Source organism: Mirounga leonina, unplaced genomic scaffold (assembly GCF_011800145.1).
Source record: "Mirounga leonina isolate KUSES-001 unplaced genomic scaffold, KU_Mleo_1.0 Mir_151, whole genome shotgun sequence".
Taxonomy (NCBI): domain Eukaryota; kingdom Metazoa; phylum Chordata; class Mammalia; order Carnivora; family Phocidae; genus Mirounga; species Mirounga leonina.
In genome coordinates this window covers 67,782,744-67,801,284 of record NW_023270377.1, presented here as the reverse complement: position 1 = coordinate 67,801,284, position 18,541 = coordinate 67,782,744, and the positions used below count along the sequence as shown (strand labels likewise).

Below are 18,541 nucleotides of genomic sequence, written 5' to 3'. Positions count from 1 at the left end.
AACCTAATAACATTTGAAGTTTTTTGTAATTTATAAAAATTTCGATTTGTAGTAAGAAATCTACTCAAATACATTGATCTGCTTTTGGTTTTAACCATGGATAAGTAATTTAAAGGCTACTATATTATAAATTAGTGTTGTGATTCATTTCTAATAACTAGATCTACCACATCCCTTTTTTTTTAACCATGAAAAGCCTTCAAAGGAAAGATAGTGTAAGAACGATTATTTTAGGTATGTTGATGAGGTGATAAATTTTATCCTTTCATAATATATGATTGGATTTTAAATAACATTTGGTTAAGGACACTGTTCTTTCAGGCATTTTGGAACGATTGCTAAAGATAAACCTCCAAAAGACCTGTAAGCAGCCCTAGCTCGCACCGACGGCTGCTATGCCCCAACCTGGTTTCCGTATCTTCCGCCTGGAAGAGTAGGAGAATTCATCTCCGATGACCAATCCATTATCATGGACCTAAGAAACTAGGCTATCCCAAATTTGCCCCTGCCTTCTCATGTTTGTTCAATGAGTGATTATTAATTTAAAAATCCGGCAAGGACATCGTGTCAGCATTTTTTCGTTCCTCCTTTCCTTATCAACTTATTAGAATATGGGACTCCCCTGTAGGGTAAAATGATACTTCCTGCTCTCTGCCCAGCAGTTAATAACAGCAGGAAAACATCTCACTCAGATGAACTTCAGATTTTAGATGGCATTTTATTTAGGCCTGGGAACCAGGTAACATTACTTTTAGGTGGAAAGCAAAAGGAGTTACGTTAATGCTTCCAGTTCCCTGGAAGAAGAGCAGTGGCTATATACCACTATGACCAGCTGTAGCAGTCAACCCCGCCTCTCAGGACGATCCCCGCATGCAGGGCTCAGGCTGTTCGCTACAGCCCGTGGGCAAAGGGACAGTGACTTGGGGCATTAGGCCTCTGGCTGGGTCAAGGAGATGGATTTTGTAAAATAAGAGAATTGCTTTGGTCATCCATCAGTCATTTTAACCATTGAGCCTCTGACATTTCTGCCTAACTAACCACTTCTTCATATTGTTCAGGCTCTTGTTAAGCTGATATCCTATAAGAGGGGACCTTCTTAATCCTGTCCAGTTCTCCGAGACTTAGATGATAACATCAAGCGATTTTTTTATGTCAAGGAATTAAAAGGAAGACAGTCTGTGTTATGCTCGAATTTAAACAAGCGGGATGCTGGTACACTATTCCCCATCTTCCTACTCCTTCATGCTCAGTTTTTATAAAGAAGTATAGAGGCTTGATGTGGAAGGCTGAATTTTACACATGTCATACCAGTGTTGTAGCTGAAGCATTCGCTAATCCAACAATCAGATCTAAACGCCTCACCTGCCAAATCCTCGCTCCCTACAAATGAACCGTCTCTGGTGAATTTATATTCTGAATTTCCCTGAAGCTGAGGCTGGCAATCCTTATGAAATTTGTTGCAGCTGCAAAAATGTGCCTAAATATGGACATAAAATCCTTAAATAGTCCTCTGAATCAAAGTTAGCCATTTCTTACCCCCTGCTAGGCACCCATAAATGTTTGCTGAATGAAGGAAGGACAGCATCAGTTAGTCCCTAAATTTGTATCTGCATTAACACCAAATGGTTTGAGAAGCTAGTTGAACTTGTTCTATTTTTTATTGGGAATGGACTGGTCATTTTGCCATACGTACTTGTTTGTTTGTTTTTTTCAAACACTTAGCAGGATGTGAATTTGCTCATGCCTACAGATTGCCTCCCACACATGTGACCGTTTAAAAATATATAGGGAGCAACTTAAGGTCACTTTAATCATATTTTAAATAGTGCAATAGCTTTGTAAATTTAAATGAATTGCTTGTATTTGAAACTAATAGTGTCAAAGGTAAAGGTAAGTCAATAAATTACATTTCTATCTTGGAGGGATAGAAATTAATCCATTTAATAATGTGCACGGATATATTATTTCTTTATAAATACATGTGAGTATAAGAATCATTAAAGAATGAAGAAACTTGCAGAAATTTCAAAATTTTGTTCAGAAGGAAAGGGTATAATGGATCAGTCCCTAATAAGTTTAAAATTGTACTCAAATGAATTGAGAAATAAAGCTTGACTAAAAATTGACTAATCAGATTCTTAACATGCAATTTTTTTCCGTATCCTGATTTTTATGAGAGGCATATGCTCCTCCCTCCAAAAAAAATCTAACAGTTAAGGATATTAAAATATATTCCATTGTATGTTCTGATATTCTGGCGTCCAAATATATTCGGCCCAATCCATAAATAATACATTTTCATTTAATCTTTGATTAGGAAATGTGTTTGACTAACCGAACGAAACTGAAATGTTACTGCTGGTGTATTCATTTCCTTTACAGGCAGGTAAAAACACATTGTTTTTCCACAGCTGGGATAAGAAAATCATGGAACAACGTATACTTAATGGAAGCTAGTTTGCCATGCACATCCGCTAAGTTGCACATTTTTTAAAAAGAACTCTGTGCGTCCACTCTTTTGATCCAGTTCAGGATTGCCCTAAAATATGAATCAGAGGAAAACTCTGGATATCAGCTTGTGTTAGTCATGCTTAAGACTCCCTCCTCCCTCAAAAAAAAAGAAAGAAAAATGAGAAAAAACTTGTTTCTAAATGTTCAAGGAAATGTGCCAGTGAGAAATATTTTAGGTGGTTTGTAAATGAAGTTAGAGACAGAATTTTAAATAGAAAGGCCTTTTTGTCCTCCTTAAAGCTGGCCTATATTCATGTATTTGGAGATGGCTCCCTACACGATCAGAGATTTAGAACTTTTTTAGAACTTTTTTTTTTCCCCCGGTGTGGTGAAATGAATGTAATTAACTATAAACATCTCAATACAGAAGGGTATCTATCTGTTCTTAAAATGACTAAGTTCCCTTTCTTCTCCTGGAACTTCCATGAGTTGGGGATCACCTGATTTGCATCCATGAACAATGTTATTCCTTGGTTTCTTACTTGCTTGGAAGGCATTTTCGTAACAAAATACTGGGGTAGTAAAAGTAGTAAGTAGGAGTCTCCATGCAAGAGAAATTGGAGTTTCCTAACATGCACATGATTTTAAAAATAATTAATAAGATGCCTTGAGATGCTGGCAGTTTTAACATTTCGAACAAAAGAGTTCATATGTATATTTACATCCTAATTGCTCAATTTTACCTTACAAGCTTCAATTTAGGAAAATATACAGTACTTTTGCATATAATGGTAACTTGTGAGCCCCTGAGTCAAGTAGAGAGGATTTAAATACAAAAAAAGGAAAACAGCCATTAAAAGCACTTACATTGTATGTGGACTAAATAGTACAAAATGATTATTTCCCCGGAAGACCAGGATCAGAAACATGCCTATGAAGACCCAAGATTCCTACAGTGCTTAGGGATGAATCTGTCAAAGAAGGATGCCTAGTTGGATGAAGGTAAGTTTTTCTTTGCCGTGGGTGAAGCTCTAAAGAGAGATCACTGTCTTGTTTTAAAAGTGAAGTCAAGTTGTCTTCGGAAGCTGTGTTCAGATGCACCCCACTTGAGAGGGATTCTTTGGATTTAAGTTTAGATTTTTCAAGGTCTAGAAATTCAGGACACTGAGAGAAAGATAAGAAAACATGTTTTTTATAATTAATTTGGACAGATTTCTATCATTATACTCATGAAATCTAAATACATTTTATTTCCCCATTAATCTACATTTGATTAATGATATTAATGAAATTTTCCCTCCCAAAGATGGGTCAAGGCATTGGAGGTTGGGCATCAGTTTGTCCTAAACAACCATTCTAAGAACTTTAATTTTACTCTGAAGCCAGATCAGATTCTTCTTAAAAAATACACACACACACACACACGCACACACATTATTTAACATTGAGTTTTTCAAATGAGTTTTAATTAAAAAATAAATTAATTTTAATTAGAGACAACTGGAATCAGAAACATGGGTCATTTGGTGAGTAAACAGTGTAAAGAGGACAGAAAAAAAAAAAAAAAAAACCCCGAAGAAATATCACTCATCCTTGGTCAGAAACTATTACCTAAATCCATGGAAAACAAAGTACATGGTTTTGCAAGCTCTTAGACATTGAAAATTAGTTAGGGATAAATTAAATTTCTACTTTCATAATTCAGAAAGATTTCAGTGTTTTCCTTCTGCACATTTCCCCGTCATTAATGTTTCATTTCCCAGAACATTTTGCACTAAATTTCCAAACTTCTAAAAAAGTTTACAAGATCGCTCAGGAAATCCTTGCTCTTGGGTCCACTTTTCTTAGGTCCAATTTGGCTACTGGGCTTAAGTAAATGAGAATAATTTCCTAAGTGGAATTCCAAAGGAGTTAGACTTTTCATATTAACATAATTCAAAAGGCCTTAGAAGTCTTCAGAGGCAAGATAAAGGACACCTTAGTATTCCTCCTCTTACCATGATGGAGATGAGAAAAGTTTAGAGATCTCTGATGATGGGTGGGGCACAAACGAGATTACTAGTCTGTTGGCTCTGGAAACTCAGGTCTTTGGAGCTGATGTTTCTCCTCCACCCCCCCCCCCCCCGCCTTCCAGAGACCCTGCCCAAGAGTGCCTCTTGTCACCAGAGCAAATGACAGACCTTTCTCTGAAGCGCTTTTTGGACCCTGGGCTATCAGTTTTCAAAGCTCTACCATATATAAACTTAAGCAGATTAATTCTTGAAAAGAATTTTTTCTTAGAAAAAAAATTGCTAATGTTTTAAAATCATTCTTCTAGGTACACTGTTCTCGAACTTGAACATAAGAATCAGTGGGGAGCTGGTTTAAATGCAGATTACAGGGGCTATTCCCAGCAATTTTAACTGAGCAGAAACAGATGGGGATGAGAAACTTCATTTCCATAGCACCACAGATGATTCTGACTCAGATGGTCCCCAGAAACACACCTAGAGAGATACTCTTCATTGTACACTATCTACACTCACTTGTGAGGAAGGACTGAAACTTCGGTCCGTCTTGATGGATGCTGCGGGATGGCTGGTTCTCATCAGGCGGATGATGGGCCTCTGATACTCGGCTCCAGCAGTTACCATACTGTAGGCTGGGGGGACCACGGTGGTTTGTTTCTGCAGCAACTGTAGGATGGCCTGGATGTCAGCAGTCATTTGGGATTCAAGTCTGCAGGACAGGCACAAATGGGGGAAGACAATCCTAAAATAGTCCAGGATTGCAAAGCATTTGAGAAAATTTCAGCACCACCAACCAACAGAATTATGGCCCTGCTTTAAACAAGAAGGACAGGAGAGGGAGCACAGAGATTCTCTCCCAGCTGATGCTTACTTTCTATGTCCCATTAATAGTTCTCATAAACACCATTGCTTTCCTCCTCGTTTAATAAGATCTTTGCAGATAAGCAGCTTCATCGAAATAGGCTACATTTTTACTAATCTTTATTGATTTCAAATGTAAAGCACATTTAGACTCTATTTTTAATCAGTAATTTGCTTTTTCTTGTGAGCGTTTTATTTACTCTTTAAAAATGGATTTCGTAGCACATTTCTTTCATGGCTGCAGCAGTCAAGTAATTTCTTATGTGTTTCAAACTTATGTTACCTTTATTTTACCTTGCCTCTCTCCTATTCACAGTATTGAATAGCGATGTTAGATGCTTTATCATTAAGAGCTCTTGGGTGCTAAATGCCTTTTCCCTTCCTTTCTCATTTATAATTCCAGGTCTTTGGTATTTAAGAAACAGACCAAATGTATAAGTTCACTCGCTTCTCTGACTCATCTGGCTTGCAAAATGCCAGTCTGATGATGTTCCCCCCCAAATCTCACAAAGAGCCAACTGGCCTGTCAATTTCATTCTCATTTTAAATTAAAATTCAAAGGAAAACAGCAAGATACAATAGGACTAACCCCCCCACACACACTTTTTTTTTTGCATGTGTTAACAGCATTTTCAAAAAGGGAATTTTGTGGGCATAAGAACAGAAAATTAGTACCGTATGCCTCTTTAGAAAGCTTTAACTCTTCACTTATTTGTGCTATTTTGTTTCCGAATGAAAGATGTAAAGGGAAGGTAAATCTTACCCAAAATGTTAAAAGCACAGACCTTAGAATCTGCATTTTAACAAGATCCCCAGGTGATTCTGATGCACATTAAAGTTTGAGAAGCTCTGTTTTAGGACCAAGTGTTAATGATTTCCCTAAATATGTATATCTGTAGACATAATATATAAATATATAAGAACCCTTCTTATGTAAACCTTTCCCCATACATATAGTTTAGCTGGTCATTAAAGCCAAAAAGCAGAAACAGTGAAATTGACTCAAGATAGACCATTTACTAGCTGTTTTTTTTTTTTTAAGATTTTATTTATTTATTTGAGAGAGAGAGAGAGATAGTGAGAGAGAGCTTGAGTGGGGTTGGAGAGGGAGAAGCCGGCTCCCGGCTGAGCAGGGAGCCCAACATGGGGCTTGATCCCAGGACCCTGAGATCATGACCTGAGCCGAAGGCAGACAGACGCTTAATGACGGAGCCACCCAGGCGCCCCTGTTTTTTTTTTTTTTTTTTTTTTAATTTGACCTAGAGAGAGAGTGACAGAGAGGATGAGAGTGAGAGCAGGGTGAGGAGCAGAGGGAGAAGCAGACTTCCCACTGAGCAGGGAGCCCGATGCGGGGCTTGATCCCGGGACTCCGGGATCATGACCTGAACCGAAGGCAGACGCTTAACTGAGCCACCCAGGTGCCCCTGTTTTTATTGCATTGTGTACTTAATATGAGTATTTGAATGAGAGAAACGGGGTTGTGATTCACGGTTCTACATTTGAACAGAATGCAGAAACTAAATAGGACAGACCGAAATCTAGGAAATGTCCCGGGATTCTCACTCTGCAAAGTCCAAGTTTGAATTGAGTTGTCTTCTTCAAACTTGTTCTCTATGCTCTTGCCTTCTGAAGTAAAGTGGAGGAAAGATGTTGTTGGAGATGTCATTGCTGTAAACATGTAATATAATGGATGTTCAATCCAAAAGACGCTAAGCTGAGTTAGGACATAAAATGTTTGTGATAAAACTGGAGATAAACAGAAGTAAATCAAAGTGAGAAGTATGTCAAGGGACGTACAGATGCTGGGACGATGTCAAAAGAGATGTCAAGAGAGATTAAGTAGTACTTTTGAGAGGAAAAGTTTCATATAATAATAATAACTAATCTAATCAAATAACAATGATAATTATTATTACGAATGGGAGATTGCAAATCATATAGTCCTAGATATGTGTGCCCTTAAGAGTTTACACTTACAGTCGTCGGACCTATCGAAAACATATGTTTCCAGTAATCTTTGACTTATCCTGGCAGCAATGATTGGTACCCCTGACAAGGCAACAAAGGGATCCTAAAATCTTAATTTTAGTCCGGAAGAAAGGACTAAAGGAAGTACATGTAAAGTAGGAGGAACACCAATAAGAGAAGTAAACTTCATTGCCTGTCAGACTTGACCCAGTTGCTAGTACAACAGCCTCCATTTTGAGTGTATATCGTTTCCATATATCATATCTTCGTCCTTAAACACCGTTGCAGGTGTGGATGAGTCAAAGATAGAAACTGAGGCTAGAGAAGCTTAAATGACTTGACCCAGTCATCCTGTACATAGCTAAGTAGCAGAGTTATGACTTTAATCTAGGCTACCTGCAAGTATTTTGCTAAAGAAGTCCCTGCTGTCCCTGTCATTCACCCATTCACTCACTCACTTTTATAGCTCTTCAACAAATTGAACACATGCTATGCCGGGACAGTAAAGAAATGGGCAGTTATTTTCTCTAAGTCATAGGAATCAAAGAATTCAAGTTCAGAGATCACACATATCAATTCTTATGTGTGTACAGTATACAGTTTTATTTTTTTAATTTTAATTTTTTTTTAGAGATTTTACTTATTTATGTAACAGAGAGAGAGCACAAGCAGGGGGAGTGGCAGGCAGAGGGAGGGGGAGAAGCAGGTCCCCTGGGACTTGATCCCAGGACCCTGGGATCCTGACCTGAGCCGAAGGCAGCCGCTTAACTGACTGAGCCACCCAGGCGCCCCAGTATACAGATTTATATATATTTTGTGGCTAAAGGATCAATGTCACTTGGCATTAAGTGGCAGGGAGAGTAAAACAGCAAACGTGTCAATGAAGCAACTAACTAGGTTCCTCTGACCAACAGTAAGTATTACAATGGCAAGTTCTTATACTTGAATTACGGATTACTGACCCTAAGTAAATGACAGGCTGTTTTAATGTTCTCAGATATGTTTCAATTTGACAAGACCTGCGTTTAAAATTTGGGAATGGGCCTTAGCACCAGGAGATTTTAAATTCAATTAAAATCCATGAAAAAATAAAACACAAAATAAATCTTCAGTTCACGCAATATTTTCCTACTTTTGTTTGACATTAACAAATTTTTTTTAAAGGTTTTATTTTATTTATTTGAGAGAGAGGGAATGAGAGACAGAGAGCACGAGAGGGCAGAGGGCAGAGGGAGAAGCAGACCCCCCGCCGAGCAGGGAGCCCGATGCGGGACTCGACCCCGGGACTCCAGGATCGTGACCTGAGCCGAAGGCAGTCGCCCAACCAACTGAGCCACCCAGGCGCCCCTGACATTAACAAATTTATTTTAATTTACAAATCTGTCGATTTTCTAATTCTATTTGTCTGTTTTAATTCCTAATGAACTTTTCATGGCAATGTGTATGTGTGTGTACGCACACTTTGACGTGCTTAATGTATTATTTGACACTGTTCATTTCTGGCAGAAACATTTAAAAAAACGGTAAGAACAATAAGCAGCATGGATAAAGCACATACGAAACATTAAGCAAATAGTAAATAAGCCAGCAGCTTATGTGGTAAGACTCCTGGGATGTGTCAAGTATAGATAATGAGTAAGCAAGTGGCTGGCTAGACATGGACAGAATTCCTAAGATGTCTTCAATACAGACAGCATGCTAGTAACCTGTAAGACACGCCAAAGATAGAATAGAAATATGATGTAACAAATCAGAGGGTGGCCTATACAGAGAGAGACAGAAAGAACAAATTATTCTCATGTCATCTCTGGACAGAAACCTGCCCCCTCCCCCAATTTGGCCATCCAGTGGTGACACACAGAAGAGGCTCATGCTGGCAGGCTCTCCCTGTTCTTTACCTACAAAAAAGCAAGTAAAACCTATGGCTGTTCAGCAGAGTAAATGGAGAGCCACAGCTGTGACCAGGTGTACCCAGCCTTACATCTCTGTGAAAAAGCAAGTGTGTGCCATTGGGATAGACAGATTTTTTTCTGTGGACCTGCTGTGCAAACCTCAACTCTGCTGGTCCTAGTAACCACACCTCAGGGCAGGAGGATGCACCATATATGAACGTTCCATCAATCGGGATTCAGCTGTAGCGGGCTTCTTTTATACCATGCTTGCATTTATTAGAAATGTGTTACTCTTCTCGCTCTCCTCATCTCTCATCATACGTTTTACATTGATTTAGTAAACTGTGTGATTTGAGCATTTTAGTTTAATTGGTTAAGCTTTCTGTCTGTGACCACTGTCTTGCCCGCCGGTGTACCCGGAGGTTACCTTTGAATCAAGGTCAGTTCCCACATGGAGCACAACTCACGCAGCTATGTCATACTCATTCATGGATTTTTTTTTTCCTGAGTCTTATCGACCAGTTTAATTTTGAGAAATCCACACAGAGTTGGGTTAAGGAATTCCATCCTCTCTAAAATCAAAATTTATTCCTCATCCCAAAAGGGTATAGATCAAAGATGGAGGGAAAATGGAGAAGACCTGGGCTTCAACTCTGCGATATTTCTAATTCAATCACATTTTTGAGAAGCTGACTGAATAAACGTTTAAATAATTTTGTCTATATTTAAAAAAATGCCATAACACGTAACTAAGTTACCAGAAACAACCAAAAAGTGTAAAAGCAGGATTTAAAGAGGGTGTTAGTAAATTAAGCTAAATATGAATTATTTTCAGGAAAAAGAAGTTTTCTTCAGCAGCTGGTGTGGGTGATATACTAATTTTATGACAAGTAAAGCAAAAATAGGATTTATGTTGCCAGAACCATGAAGTTTCTAAATAAATGCTCCTTGCAACACAGATTAATAATTCTGTCAACTTTTAGTCTTATTTTAAATAAATAAGCATATGCAAAAAAATATGAGATTATGGTAGTAGGAATTTGCAAGTTGCAAGGGGAAAACCTAGACCCAACCAAGGGCTTGGGTGATGCTCTCCCTTTGCCTTGCCATTGCTTATACCTGTTAAGTTGTTCTTGAAGCAAATCTAATCTTTGCTCCACTTCCCCGTAAGTGAGGTCACTTTCAGTTTCAGAGATCCCCCAGGCAGCTCGCTGGAGTGCTGAGGGACTAGACTCATCAGCCTGAGTCTGTGCATTTTCTTGTTCCCAGCTTCTTGTGTCAGCGATATCTGTGGGAAATAGCAAGATGGACGTCAACTTCTTTGGGTTCCCCTTTGCATCAATACATGGAGACATCTACAAGATAAGCAGGAAAGGATCTCAGAGTGTAACCCCACAGACAGAGAGCCAGGGTGATTCAAGGACCTGTCCAGGGGCCTCCACCAATGGGTAGCTGAGCCCTACCTTCCTCACCCTGCCTGCCACTTCCACTGTCCATTTCCACATGAAAAAGACATAGAGATGGTCATGAGTTTCTAATACAATTTTGTGTCTGATTAGAGAGCAGTGATTCTGTGTTTTCGTATTTGGGAAGAAACAGCATATTTTGCTTCTACAGGCATACCTCATGTTATTGCTCCTGGCTTTGTTGCATCTCACAGATAGCAGTTTTTATACGACCAGTGTTCTGACCCCTGAGCTAGGGAGCCTTCTGATACCGGTTTTTACAGATCAAAAGTTTGTGGCAGTCCCGTGATGAGCAAGTCTATGGGCATCATGTTTTCAACAGCATTTGCTCACTTCATGTCTCTGTGTCACATTTTGGTAATTCTTGCAATATTTCAAACTTCTTCATTATTATATTTGTTACTGTGATCTATGATGAGTGATTACAACTCCCTGAAAGCTCAGATAATGGTCAGCATGTTTTTAGCAATACAGTATTTTTAAATGAAGGTATTGTACATTGATTTTAAAGACATAATGCTATGGCACATTTAATAGACTACAGTATAATGTGAACAAAGAACAAATTTGACTCATTTTATTGTGATATTAACTTTTTTTGCAGTTGTCTGGAACTAACCCTGCAATACCTCTGAGGCAAGGTTATACAGCTTTGCCTTGGATTGAAGATTTTGGGGGCTGTTCCCCTAGGATAATTAGCATAATTTGTGATTCAGAGTGGGCCCAAGGAGAGAGCCATGGAAAAGTTCTGATCTTCAGGGGCTTCTCTTAGGGCCAGCCCAACTCAAAGTAGAGCCATCAAAGACGGCCAGGGTGTTAAAAGTCCTGTAGTCCCATGACACTATTCCGTGTTTTTATCTTTCCTTGTAGCTCCTTCTGCACTATCTTTTAATATATTCGCATTAATTTCCAATAAGCTTTCTTGTGGCTCTTTTTAGAATATTTTTATATCTCTATACTTTAAACACTCTGCTTATCTGTTCAAGTCTACTTTTCAAAGGCTCTGAGTGTCTGTTATGTGCCAGACACTCTGCTGAATGTGGAGGAATTAAAGGCAAAAAGACCCAGGCCCTACACCTGAAGAATCTGGTAGCAAGGTTCTGATCATTTTTCATACTGCTGATGAATCTCCTTTTAATTTATGGCTTCTCTTACAATCCATATTTGCAAGTTATCAATATCAGAGGGCAAATATAGTATCTTATTTTTTCCTCTCATTTTTATCATACACCTCGATGGCTTTTGCTCTGCTTTCTTATCCTCCACATTTTACATATCCACATAAGAGCTTAAAATGATTAAAGGTTTGGAAAATAAAACTCTTGGAAAAATATTAATGGAGTTGGGAGTTTATTTCAGAGATAAAGAAGTGATATCTTCTCACTGGGAGGGCTGGTAGGAGGAAAAGAGTATCTAAAACTGGTCTTCATTTTCACATGGAAATAGATTTGAATTACAGAAAGTGATTTGGGTTTGATAGAAAACTTTTTTTTACTCTTTTCTTTTCTTTTTTTTGGGATGCTAGCTATGATTAAACACTGACAAAAGTTATGTAAAGTTAAGGAATTTATATCCTCAGCTATTTAAAAAAATTGGGTAGAAAGTAACCGATTTGGGAAGATTAGGTATGATTCTAGAAATAGGGAGCAGCATTTGCAGGCTTTTTGCAGTCCCTTCCCTTCCTGCAGTTTCTCCAAAAGTACAGTCAGATAGCTCAAAAGCATCCCCTTTCTTCAAGGAGCAGAGAAAGTCTCTGTATTCGTTCTTTTTTTTTTTTTTTTTTTTGTATTCGTTCTTCTATCATTATCTCTTTACCATTGAATACACAAAAATTTCTTTAATGAGGTGCCTATGATTGCTGCCTCATTGGGTGAAGCAGTACCAAAGGAATTAGCATCTCCAAAGACAGCATTAGAAAAGTAGAAGGTCAGGGTTCCTTGTTCTGCTGAAATGGCTAACAGAGCTCATAGGGCTTGTTATGAATTCCAGAATGGTTCTTTGTGATTAAGGCTTCCTTAGCCTATGAGATCCTGGTGTTTTGTTTTGCCTTTTGATTTAAAGGGACAGAATATAATTTCTTTTGATTTTACCAAGCAAAACAAAATGAAAATGAACATAGAAAAATGATATTGCTGAAGGTTTCAGTAATATATCAGCAGATTTTCACTGAAAAGTATGATTTACTATTCATAGACCTGTAAGGCTATTTAAAATGGAAAACAATAATATAATGTCTTAGTACACTAGGTTTTCAATTTTGGCGCAGTAATGCCAAACATTTAGAACACACATACAATGGTTTGGTGATGTCAGTGCTAGTCCGTGTCTAGCCACCTGCTAGCCGGGTACTGTAGGAATCTTTAGAAAAGATAGTAAGAACTGATAAGATGGAAGTTACATATTATGCTCAGAAGTTTTGTGCCAAAAAAGGTTACAGAATTTCTGCCTATGCTCAACAGCTCTCTCATTCACAAATCATATATTATAAATTGATTTTTAAATAACAATGGTGAATCACATGCAATAAATTATGTAGGATTATATTTTTTTCTTTACGGCTCAAGAAAAAAACATTATCTTCTCAGCAGAAATGAATAAAATGTAAACTATTAGAAGCTTCCTTGATTATAATTTAATTTTTTTTATTAAAGTCTGGGTATGCATGATTGGCTTGTTTTAACAGCAATATAGAAGAAAAAATTTCAAAGGGGGAAATCCTGGTTAGTGGTCTTAATCAAAATGAACATCTTAGTAGACACTTTCTAAATATAGCTCAGAAAGACTCTGTACTCCGTTGCCTTGGAAAATGTTGCTATAGTTGCAAGACACATTTCTGGAAATGGATGAACAGAAAGTAAACTTTCACTTTGCTCTGGGTACACATGTTTTCTAGAGTTAACTTTTGACCTCAATCTAAGTCGGATCAGAATCCACTTAATTTGCTTTTTTTCTTTTCAGTTTTGCCAAAAGGGTGCTCTTCTGTTGGATTCAGCATGACAAGTGCAGGAATGTGAGTAAATGCAATTTCCTATTGATAAAACTAAAATTTGGGGGGATTAAGTAGTTCACACTACAGCTGCTGGAGCTGTACCCTACACAGTATTCAATTTCTTGAACATCCCATAATACTTCACCTTAAAAAATCAGTAAGGGATAAAATTTGCAGTGAATGAAGTTTTAGAATTCTCCATTAGTAGGTCAGATTAATTAACCAGGTTAACCATGTGTCACACTGGTCAACGCTATATGATATCAATTATTTTATTCAACTGACATGAATATTTAGCTATGTATTTTCATTCAAGGTAAGGGTTTATTATTTGAATAGGGACTCAATTGTACATTTTTGAAAATTAAAACTTTGTAGATATTAAAATTATTTGTTAGAATACTTTTTTTATCCCACATGCAGGCTAGCTAATTAAAAATAATTGGAAGAAGCGGCCAAGAAAAATACAAGACGAAGGGCATGAAACTCACTGTCAGCAAGAGTCATTATAAAGTCAAATAAAGTCCCAAAAATACATCTTTAATGACTTATCACTTGAGACTCTAAAACTCAAGAAGAAAACAACAAAAATTACTTTTTAAAAAGCCAGGTCCACTTTCTGCTGACTTTGGGAGAAGTAGAGACGGTTCAGTGAGCTCTTCAGAACTTCTGACTTCGGTGATACAACCTTTTCCTATTTTTAGTACTTCCCAGAATCTGATTTCATAAATAACTAAAATGGGACATTTGGTAATCACATCTAATATTCCATTCTTCCATTGTGATAAATGAGGTACTATTTTCATTCACTTCATCAAGATTTTAAATTGTCCAGAGAACATTTGCATATATTCTTAGCTTACTTCAACATGGGGTCATGGCAAAAGCTGATTTGATATGATAGGGAAAGTAACTCTGGAAAAATGTGAAGCCCAAACATCCTAGATTCAATAAAACTACTGTTGTCAGATATAGTCACTTCAAATAATGGTGATGATGATAGGTAATATTTATTTACTCTGAGCCATAATTTTGCTATCCTGCCAGGCCAAGACCGTTTTCCCTTTATTTCTGTTATATTCTTTTGATTTTTTTGGCTATGCATTCTTTTTTTTTTTTTAAGATTTTTATTTATTTATTTAACAGAGATAGAGAAAGAGCACAAGTAGGCAGAGCGGCAGGCAGAGGGAGAGGGAGAAGCAGGCTCTCCGCCAAGCAGGGACCCTGACGCGGGGCTTGGTCCCAGCACCCTGGGATCATGACCTGAGCCGAAGGCAGCCGCTTAACCGACTGAGCCACCCAGGCCCCCCAGCTATGCATTCTTTACCTCTACATTTTTATATATCCATTTGTATATATGTATTTTATATATACATTCAATGATTAAAAGTTTACAAAATAAAATCTATGAGAAACTACTAAACTGAGTTAGGGATTTTATTTCAGAGAAAGTAATTTATGCATGTTATCTTGTTCAATAAGTACAATCATTTAGTTGGTTAGAAAATATTATTCTATTTGAAAGATGAGCAAGCCGAGCCTTAGTGGGGTTTGTAAAGTTACTTATTCAAAGACATAAAGGGAGCAAGTGAGCAAAGCAAAGAAATAAATGGAGCTGGGGTTGGAACCCAAGCAGTCTGACCCACACCTGTTCTTGCCCCCACCTACCAGTTAGATTTAACGAGATCTGTAGATCTGTTATGCTAAGTTAATTGTTCCTCCATGTGATAGTTCTTAACTTTTCCTATTTCCCATCCATTAGACCAAATTTGCATACATTAATCAAACATGATCATCCATCTCATGCATCTTTTCTACAATAAAACCCATATATTTGGGTATTCCTTCTCATAGAGATGTTAAACAAGGGTGTTTAAATGAGTTGGATAAAGAGCATAATTTATGTAGGGTCGTTTCTCCCCATTTGTTCATAATTCCCAGTAAACTGAAATTCTTTTTGGTGTTTATTGTAGCATTACTGCATTGGCCTTTCATGCCAGAACATGACTGGGTTAGGGGTGAGAAGTGAGTACAGAGGGTACATATAAGAAGCAACAGATTAGCTCTCTTAAAATACTCATTAATCCCCGCTTCCTGTCGGAATCACTACAATAGGCCTTCCCACAATGTTCTATGTGGCGTTTTGCTAAATCTCACTACCACAGAAACCTCTTATGTTATCAATGTTTAGGAATAATTAACACTATTCCAGATTTGCACAAATGCTTTGTAGATGATCTGAGATCTGAACTCTGCAAATATTTCAGGAAATTGTAAAAAGATTAAATTAGCATGTGTGAATACAGTTCTTCATTTGTGAAAAGTCGCCATTTTACAATTAGCACCAAAGGGAGACAATCTGATTCCTGAGAAACTTGATTACCTTTGCAAGAGTGACTTCTCTTATCTATGTGAATTCTTCCTGAGGTGGGCACTGTTCCTTCAAAATTGAGTCCAGCTGCTTTCCCCATTCCTGCAGGAGAATCTACTATTCCTGAGAAGAGAGGCTTTTGTTCATCATCAATGGAGGAGATGAAAGATGAAGATCTGCTTTTTTTCTCTTCAAAGTGCTTCTTGGAACTGTGATAATGTCTTATGGTATCTACAGAGTCTTCAGGACCATTTGTACTGTTCCCTTTGCCAAAATCTATCAAAAAAATTATTTTATAGGAGATAATCAAATGTGAGACTCTATGCATATTATGCTACCTAACTATATATAAACTACACTTTTAATAGTTGTGTTCTTTAAATAACTGTAACATAGAATTTTCTTTAGGGGAGCCTGGGTGGCTCAGTTGGTTGAAAGTCCAACGCTTGGTTTTGGCTCAGGTCATGATCTTAGGGTCCTGGGATGGAGCCCCACAGCAGGGATTCTCTTCCTCTCCCTCTGCCCCTGCCCCCCCCAAATAAATAAATAAAATCTTAAAAAAAATAATTTTATTTAAAACCACCAGGAAAATTGTTCATTCTCTTTTTCCCATTGAGAATGTAGCTACTTATGGAGAATTTTTTTTCTTAATTCAAAGGACATTAGATTATCTTAATGAAATACATTGTTTGTTTACGTCTCAGGAAAAAAAAAACAACCTGTAACTTATAATCTTATTTATACATGCTCAACAGTCATCTGTATTCTTAAAATCTCTGGTCTACTATCTCTTTAAGGAAATGAAAAAAGGGGGAAAAATGTGTCCCAATTCTAAAATAGCACGACCATGCCGTCTGTTTGTTTTTAGCCTCATGCCCTCTTGTGTGGCAGGCATTCACATGTTGTGAAGGTCAAAACCAGAAGCCTCCTTGTAGTAAAGGCTGACGGGATGAATTTCAGCCTTAGTTCAGTGTATGTCATGGCCTTGACATTCCAGGCATTTTGGTAGTGTAGCATACTGCAAAGAATATAAAGCTTAAATACAGTAATTAAGGTGGGTTTACCTAGTTACATTAAAGCCAATAGTGCATATTGGCTGTTTTATACTGAAATGTCAGGACAATTTTAGCCCTGAAAGTTGCGTTAGAACATATTTCAGCAGGAAAAACTCCAAAAGACAAATCTCAGAACTTATTTCCATTAGTGTCCTGGGGAGACAGTATAATTCTCCATCTGGTTACTGCTAATAGCTAACCAACACAACTCCAGAAGGTGTAGTATTTTCTAGAGAAATGGTTAAGATAGTGTCCCCATCTACTCTATACCTGGTTGTGCTTAGTCTATTATTTATAGAAGGCCAAATGAACTGACTTAGGCCACTCCAGAGAAACTTCCAATTATTTTTTAAAATACTTATTTAAAAAATATGTATCATAATTTAAAATATGAGAAGCCAGAAAACAGCCCAAGGCAAAAATGAATAGAGTTTAAAAATCAACTTTATGGGGCGCCTGGGTGGCTCAGTGGGTTAAGTGTCCAACTCTTGATTTTGGCTCAAGTCATGGTCTCAGGGCTGTGAGATCAAGCTCTGCATGGGGCTACGAGTTCAATGGGGTTTGCTTCAGATTCTCTCTCTCTCCCCCGCCCCTCCCTCTGCTTGTGTCTGTGCGTCCGTGCACGCGCTCTCTCTCTCAAATGAATAAATAAAACTTTAAAAAAAATCAAACTTATATGAAATTGTTATTAAAGAGTTCGTTTATGTCCTGTCAATTAAAGTTAAATGCAGCAAAAACTGATTGCTTAATTTATTTTCTTTAAGATTTCACACTTGCTCAGCGATTTTATCATTGCTGAGAAAATCACAGACTTTTCCAGTTTGTTCGTTCTTCTATTCGTTTGTTCGTTCCTTCCTTCCTTTCCTTTTTTTTGAGAGACAGAGAGCACGCGCCCGAGGCAGGGCTGGATCTCACGACCCTGAAAGATCATGACCTGAGCTGAAACCAAGAGTCAGATGGTTGCTTAACCACCAGAGCCACCCAGGTGCCCCTCCCTGTTTCAAGCACTGTGGACACCATTGGTTGCTCAGAGTCACTTACATTTCCCCACTTAACCGCTAATCCAATTGGCTATAAATTTTCAGATTGGCATTTCCTTTTCTCTCCAGTGTCCCTGGCACGGCCCTCCTTAAACTTCTAGAGTTCATTATTATCATCTCATCCTCTGTTTTCTTTGGTTTTAACTTCTTCCCTCTTGAAAATGTGGTCTACATTCCCCATTTTCTAAACACATTTCATTCCTCAAAAAATAATTGTTTCCAATTTTATGCTAGTAAATGTAAAAAAAAAAAAAAAGCTTCACTTCTCTAACTTGTCCTCACACCTGCTTAGAGAATTGCATCAGTTTGTTGCTTCTGAGTACACCTTTGTGTAGTTTGGGCGCCAGTGGGATTTGAATCAGCACAGGCTTCTGACCTTCCTGAGAATGCCTTCCTTTTAACCACTTGCATGGAGTCTTCTCCAGTATATTCAAATGTA

The 18,541-nt window shown here is 37.8% G+C and overlaps 1 protein-coding gene across 2 annotated transcripts in view; it reads right to left on the bottom strand.

Annotated features, from left to right (window-relative positions):
• Positions 1-3,279: 3,279 nt before the first annotated feature.
• The window catches only part of KCNH7 (potassium voltage-gated channel subfamily H member 7), a 474,127-nt gene continuing 458,865 nt past the window's right edge, over positions 3,280-18,541 (bottom strand). The window contains exons 13-16 of one of the 2 annotated variants that reach the window (XM_035007888.1): positions 16,020-16,283; positions 10,301-10,469; positions 4,977-5,169; positions 3,280-3,615 (exon numbers count right to left, since the gene is read on the bottom strand). In XM_035007888.1, coding sequence (XP_034863779.1) covers positions 3,349-3,615; positions 4,977-5,169; positions 10,301-10,469; positions 16,020-16,283 — 893 coding nt within the window. In that variant the 3' untranslated portion in view covers positions 3,280-3,348. The remainder of the gene's footprint in view (positions 3,616-4,976; positions 5,170-10,300; positions 10,470-16,019; positions 16,284-18,541) is intronic. The other variant, XM_035007889.1, reaches the window with a different exon arrangement.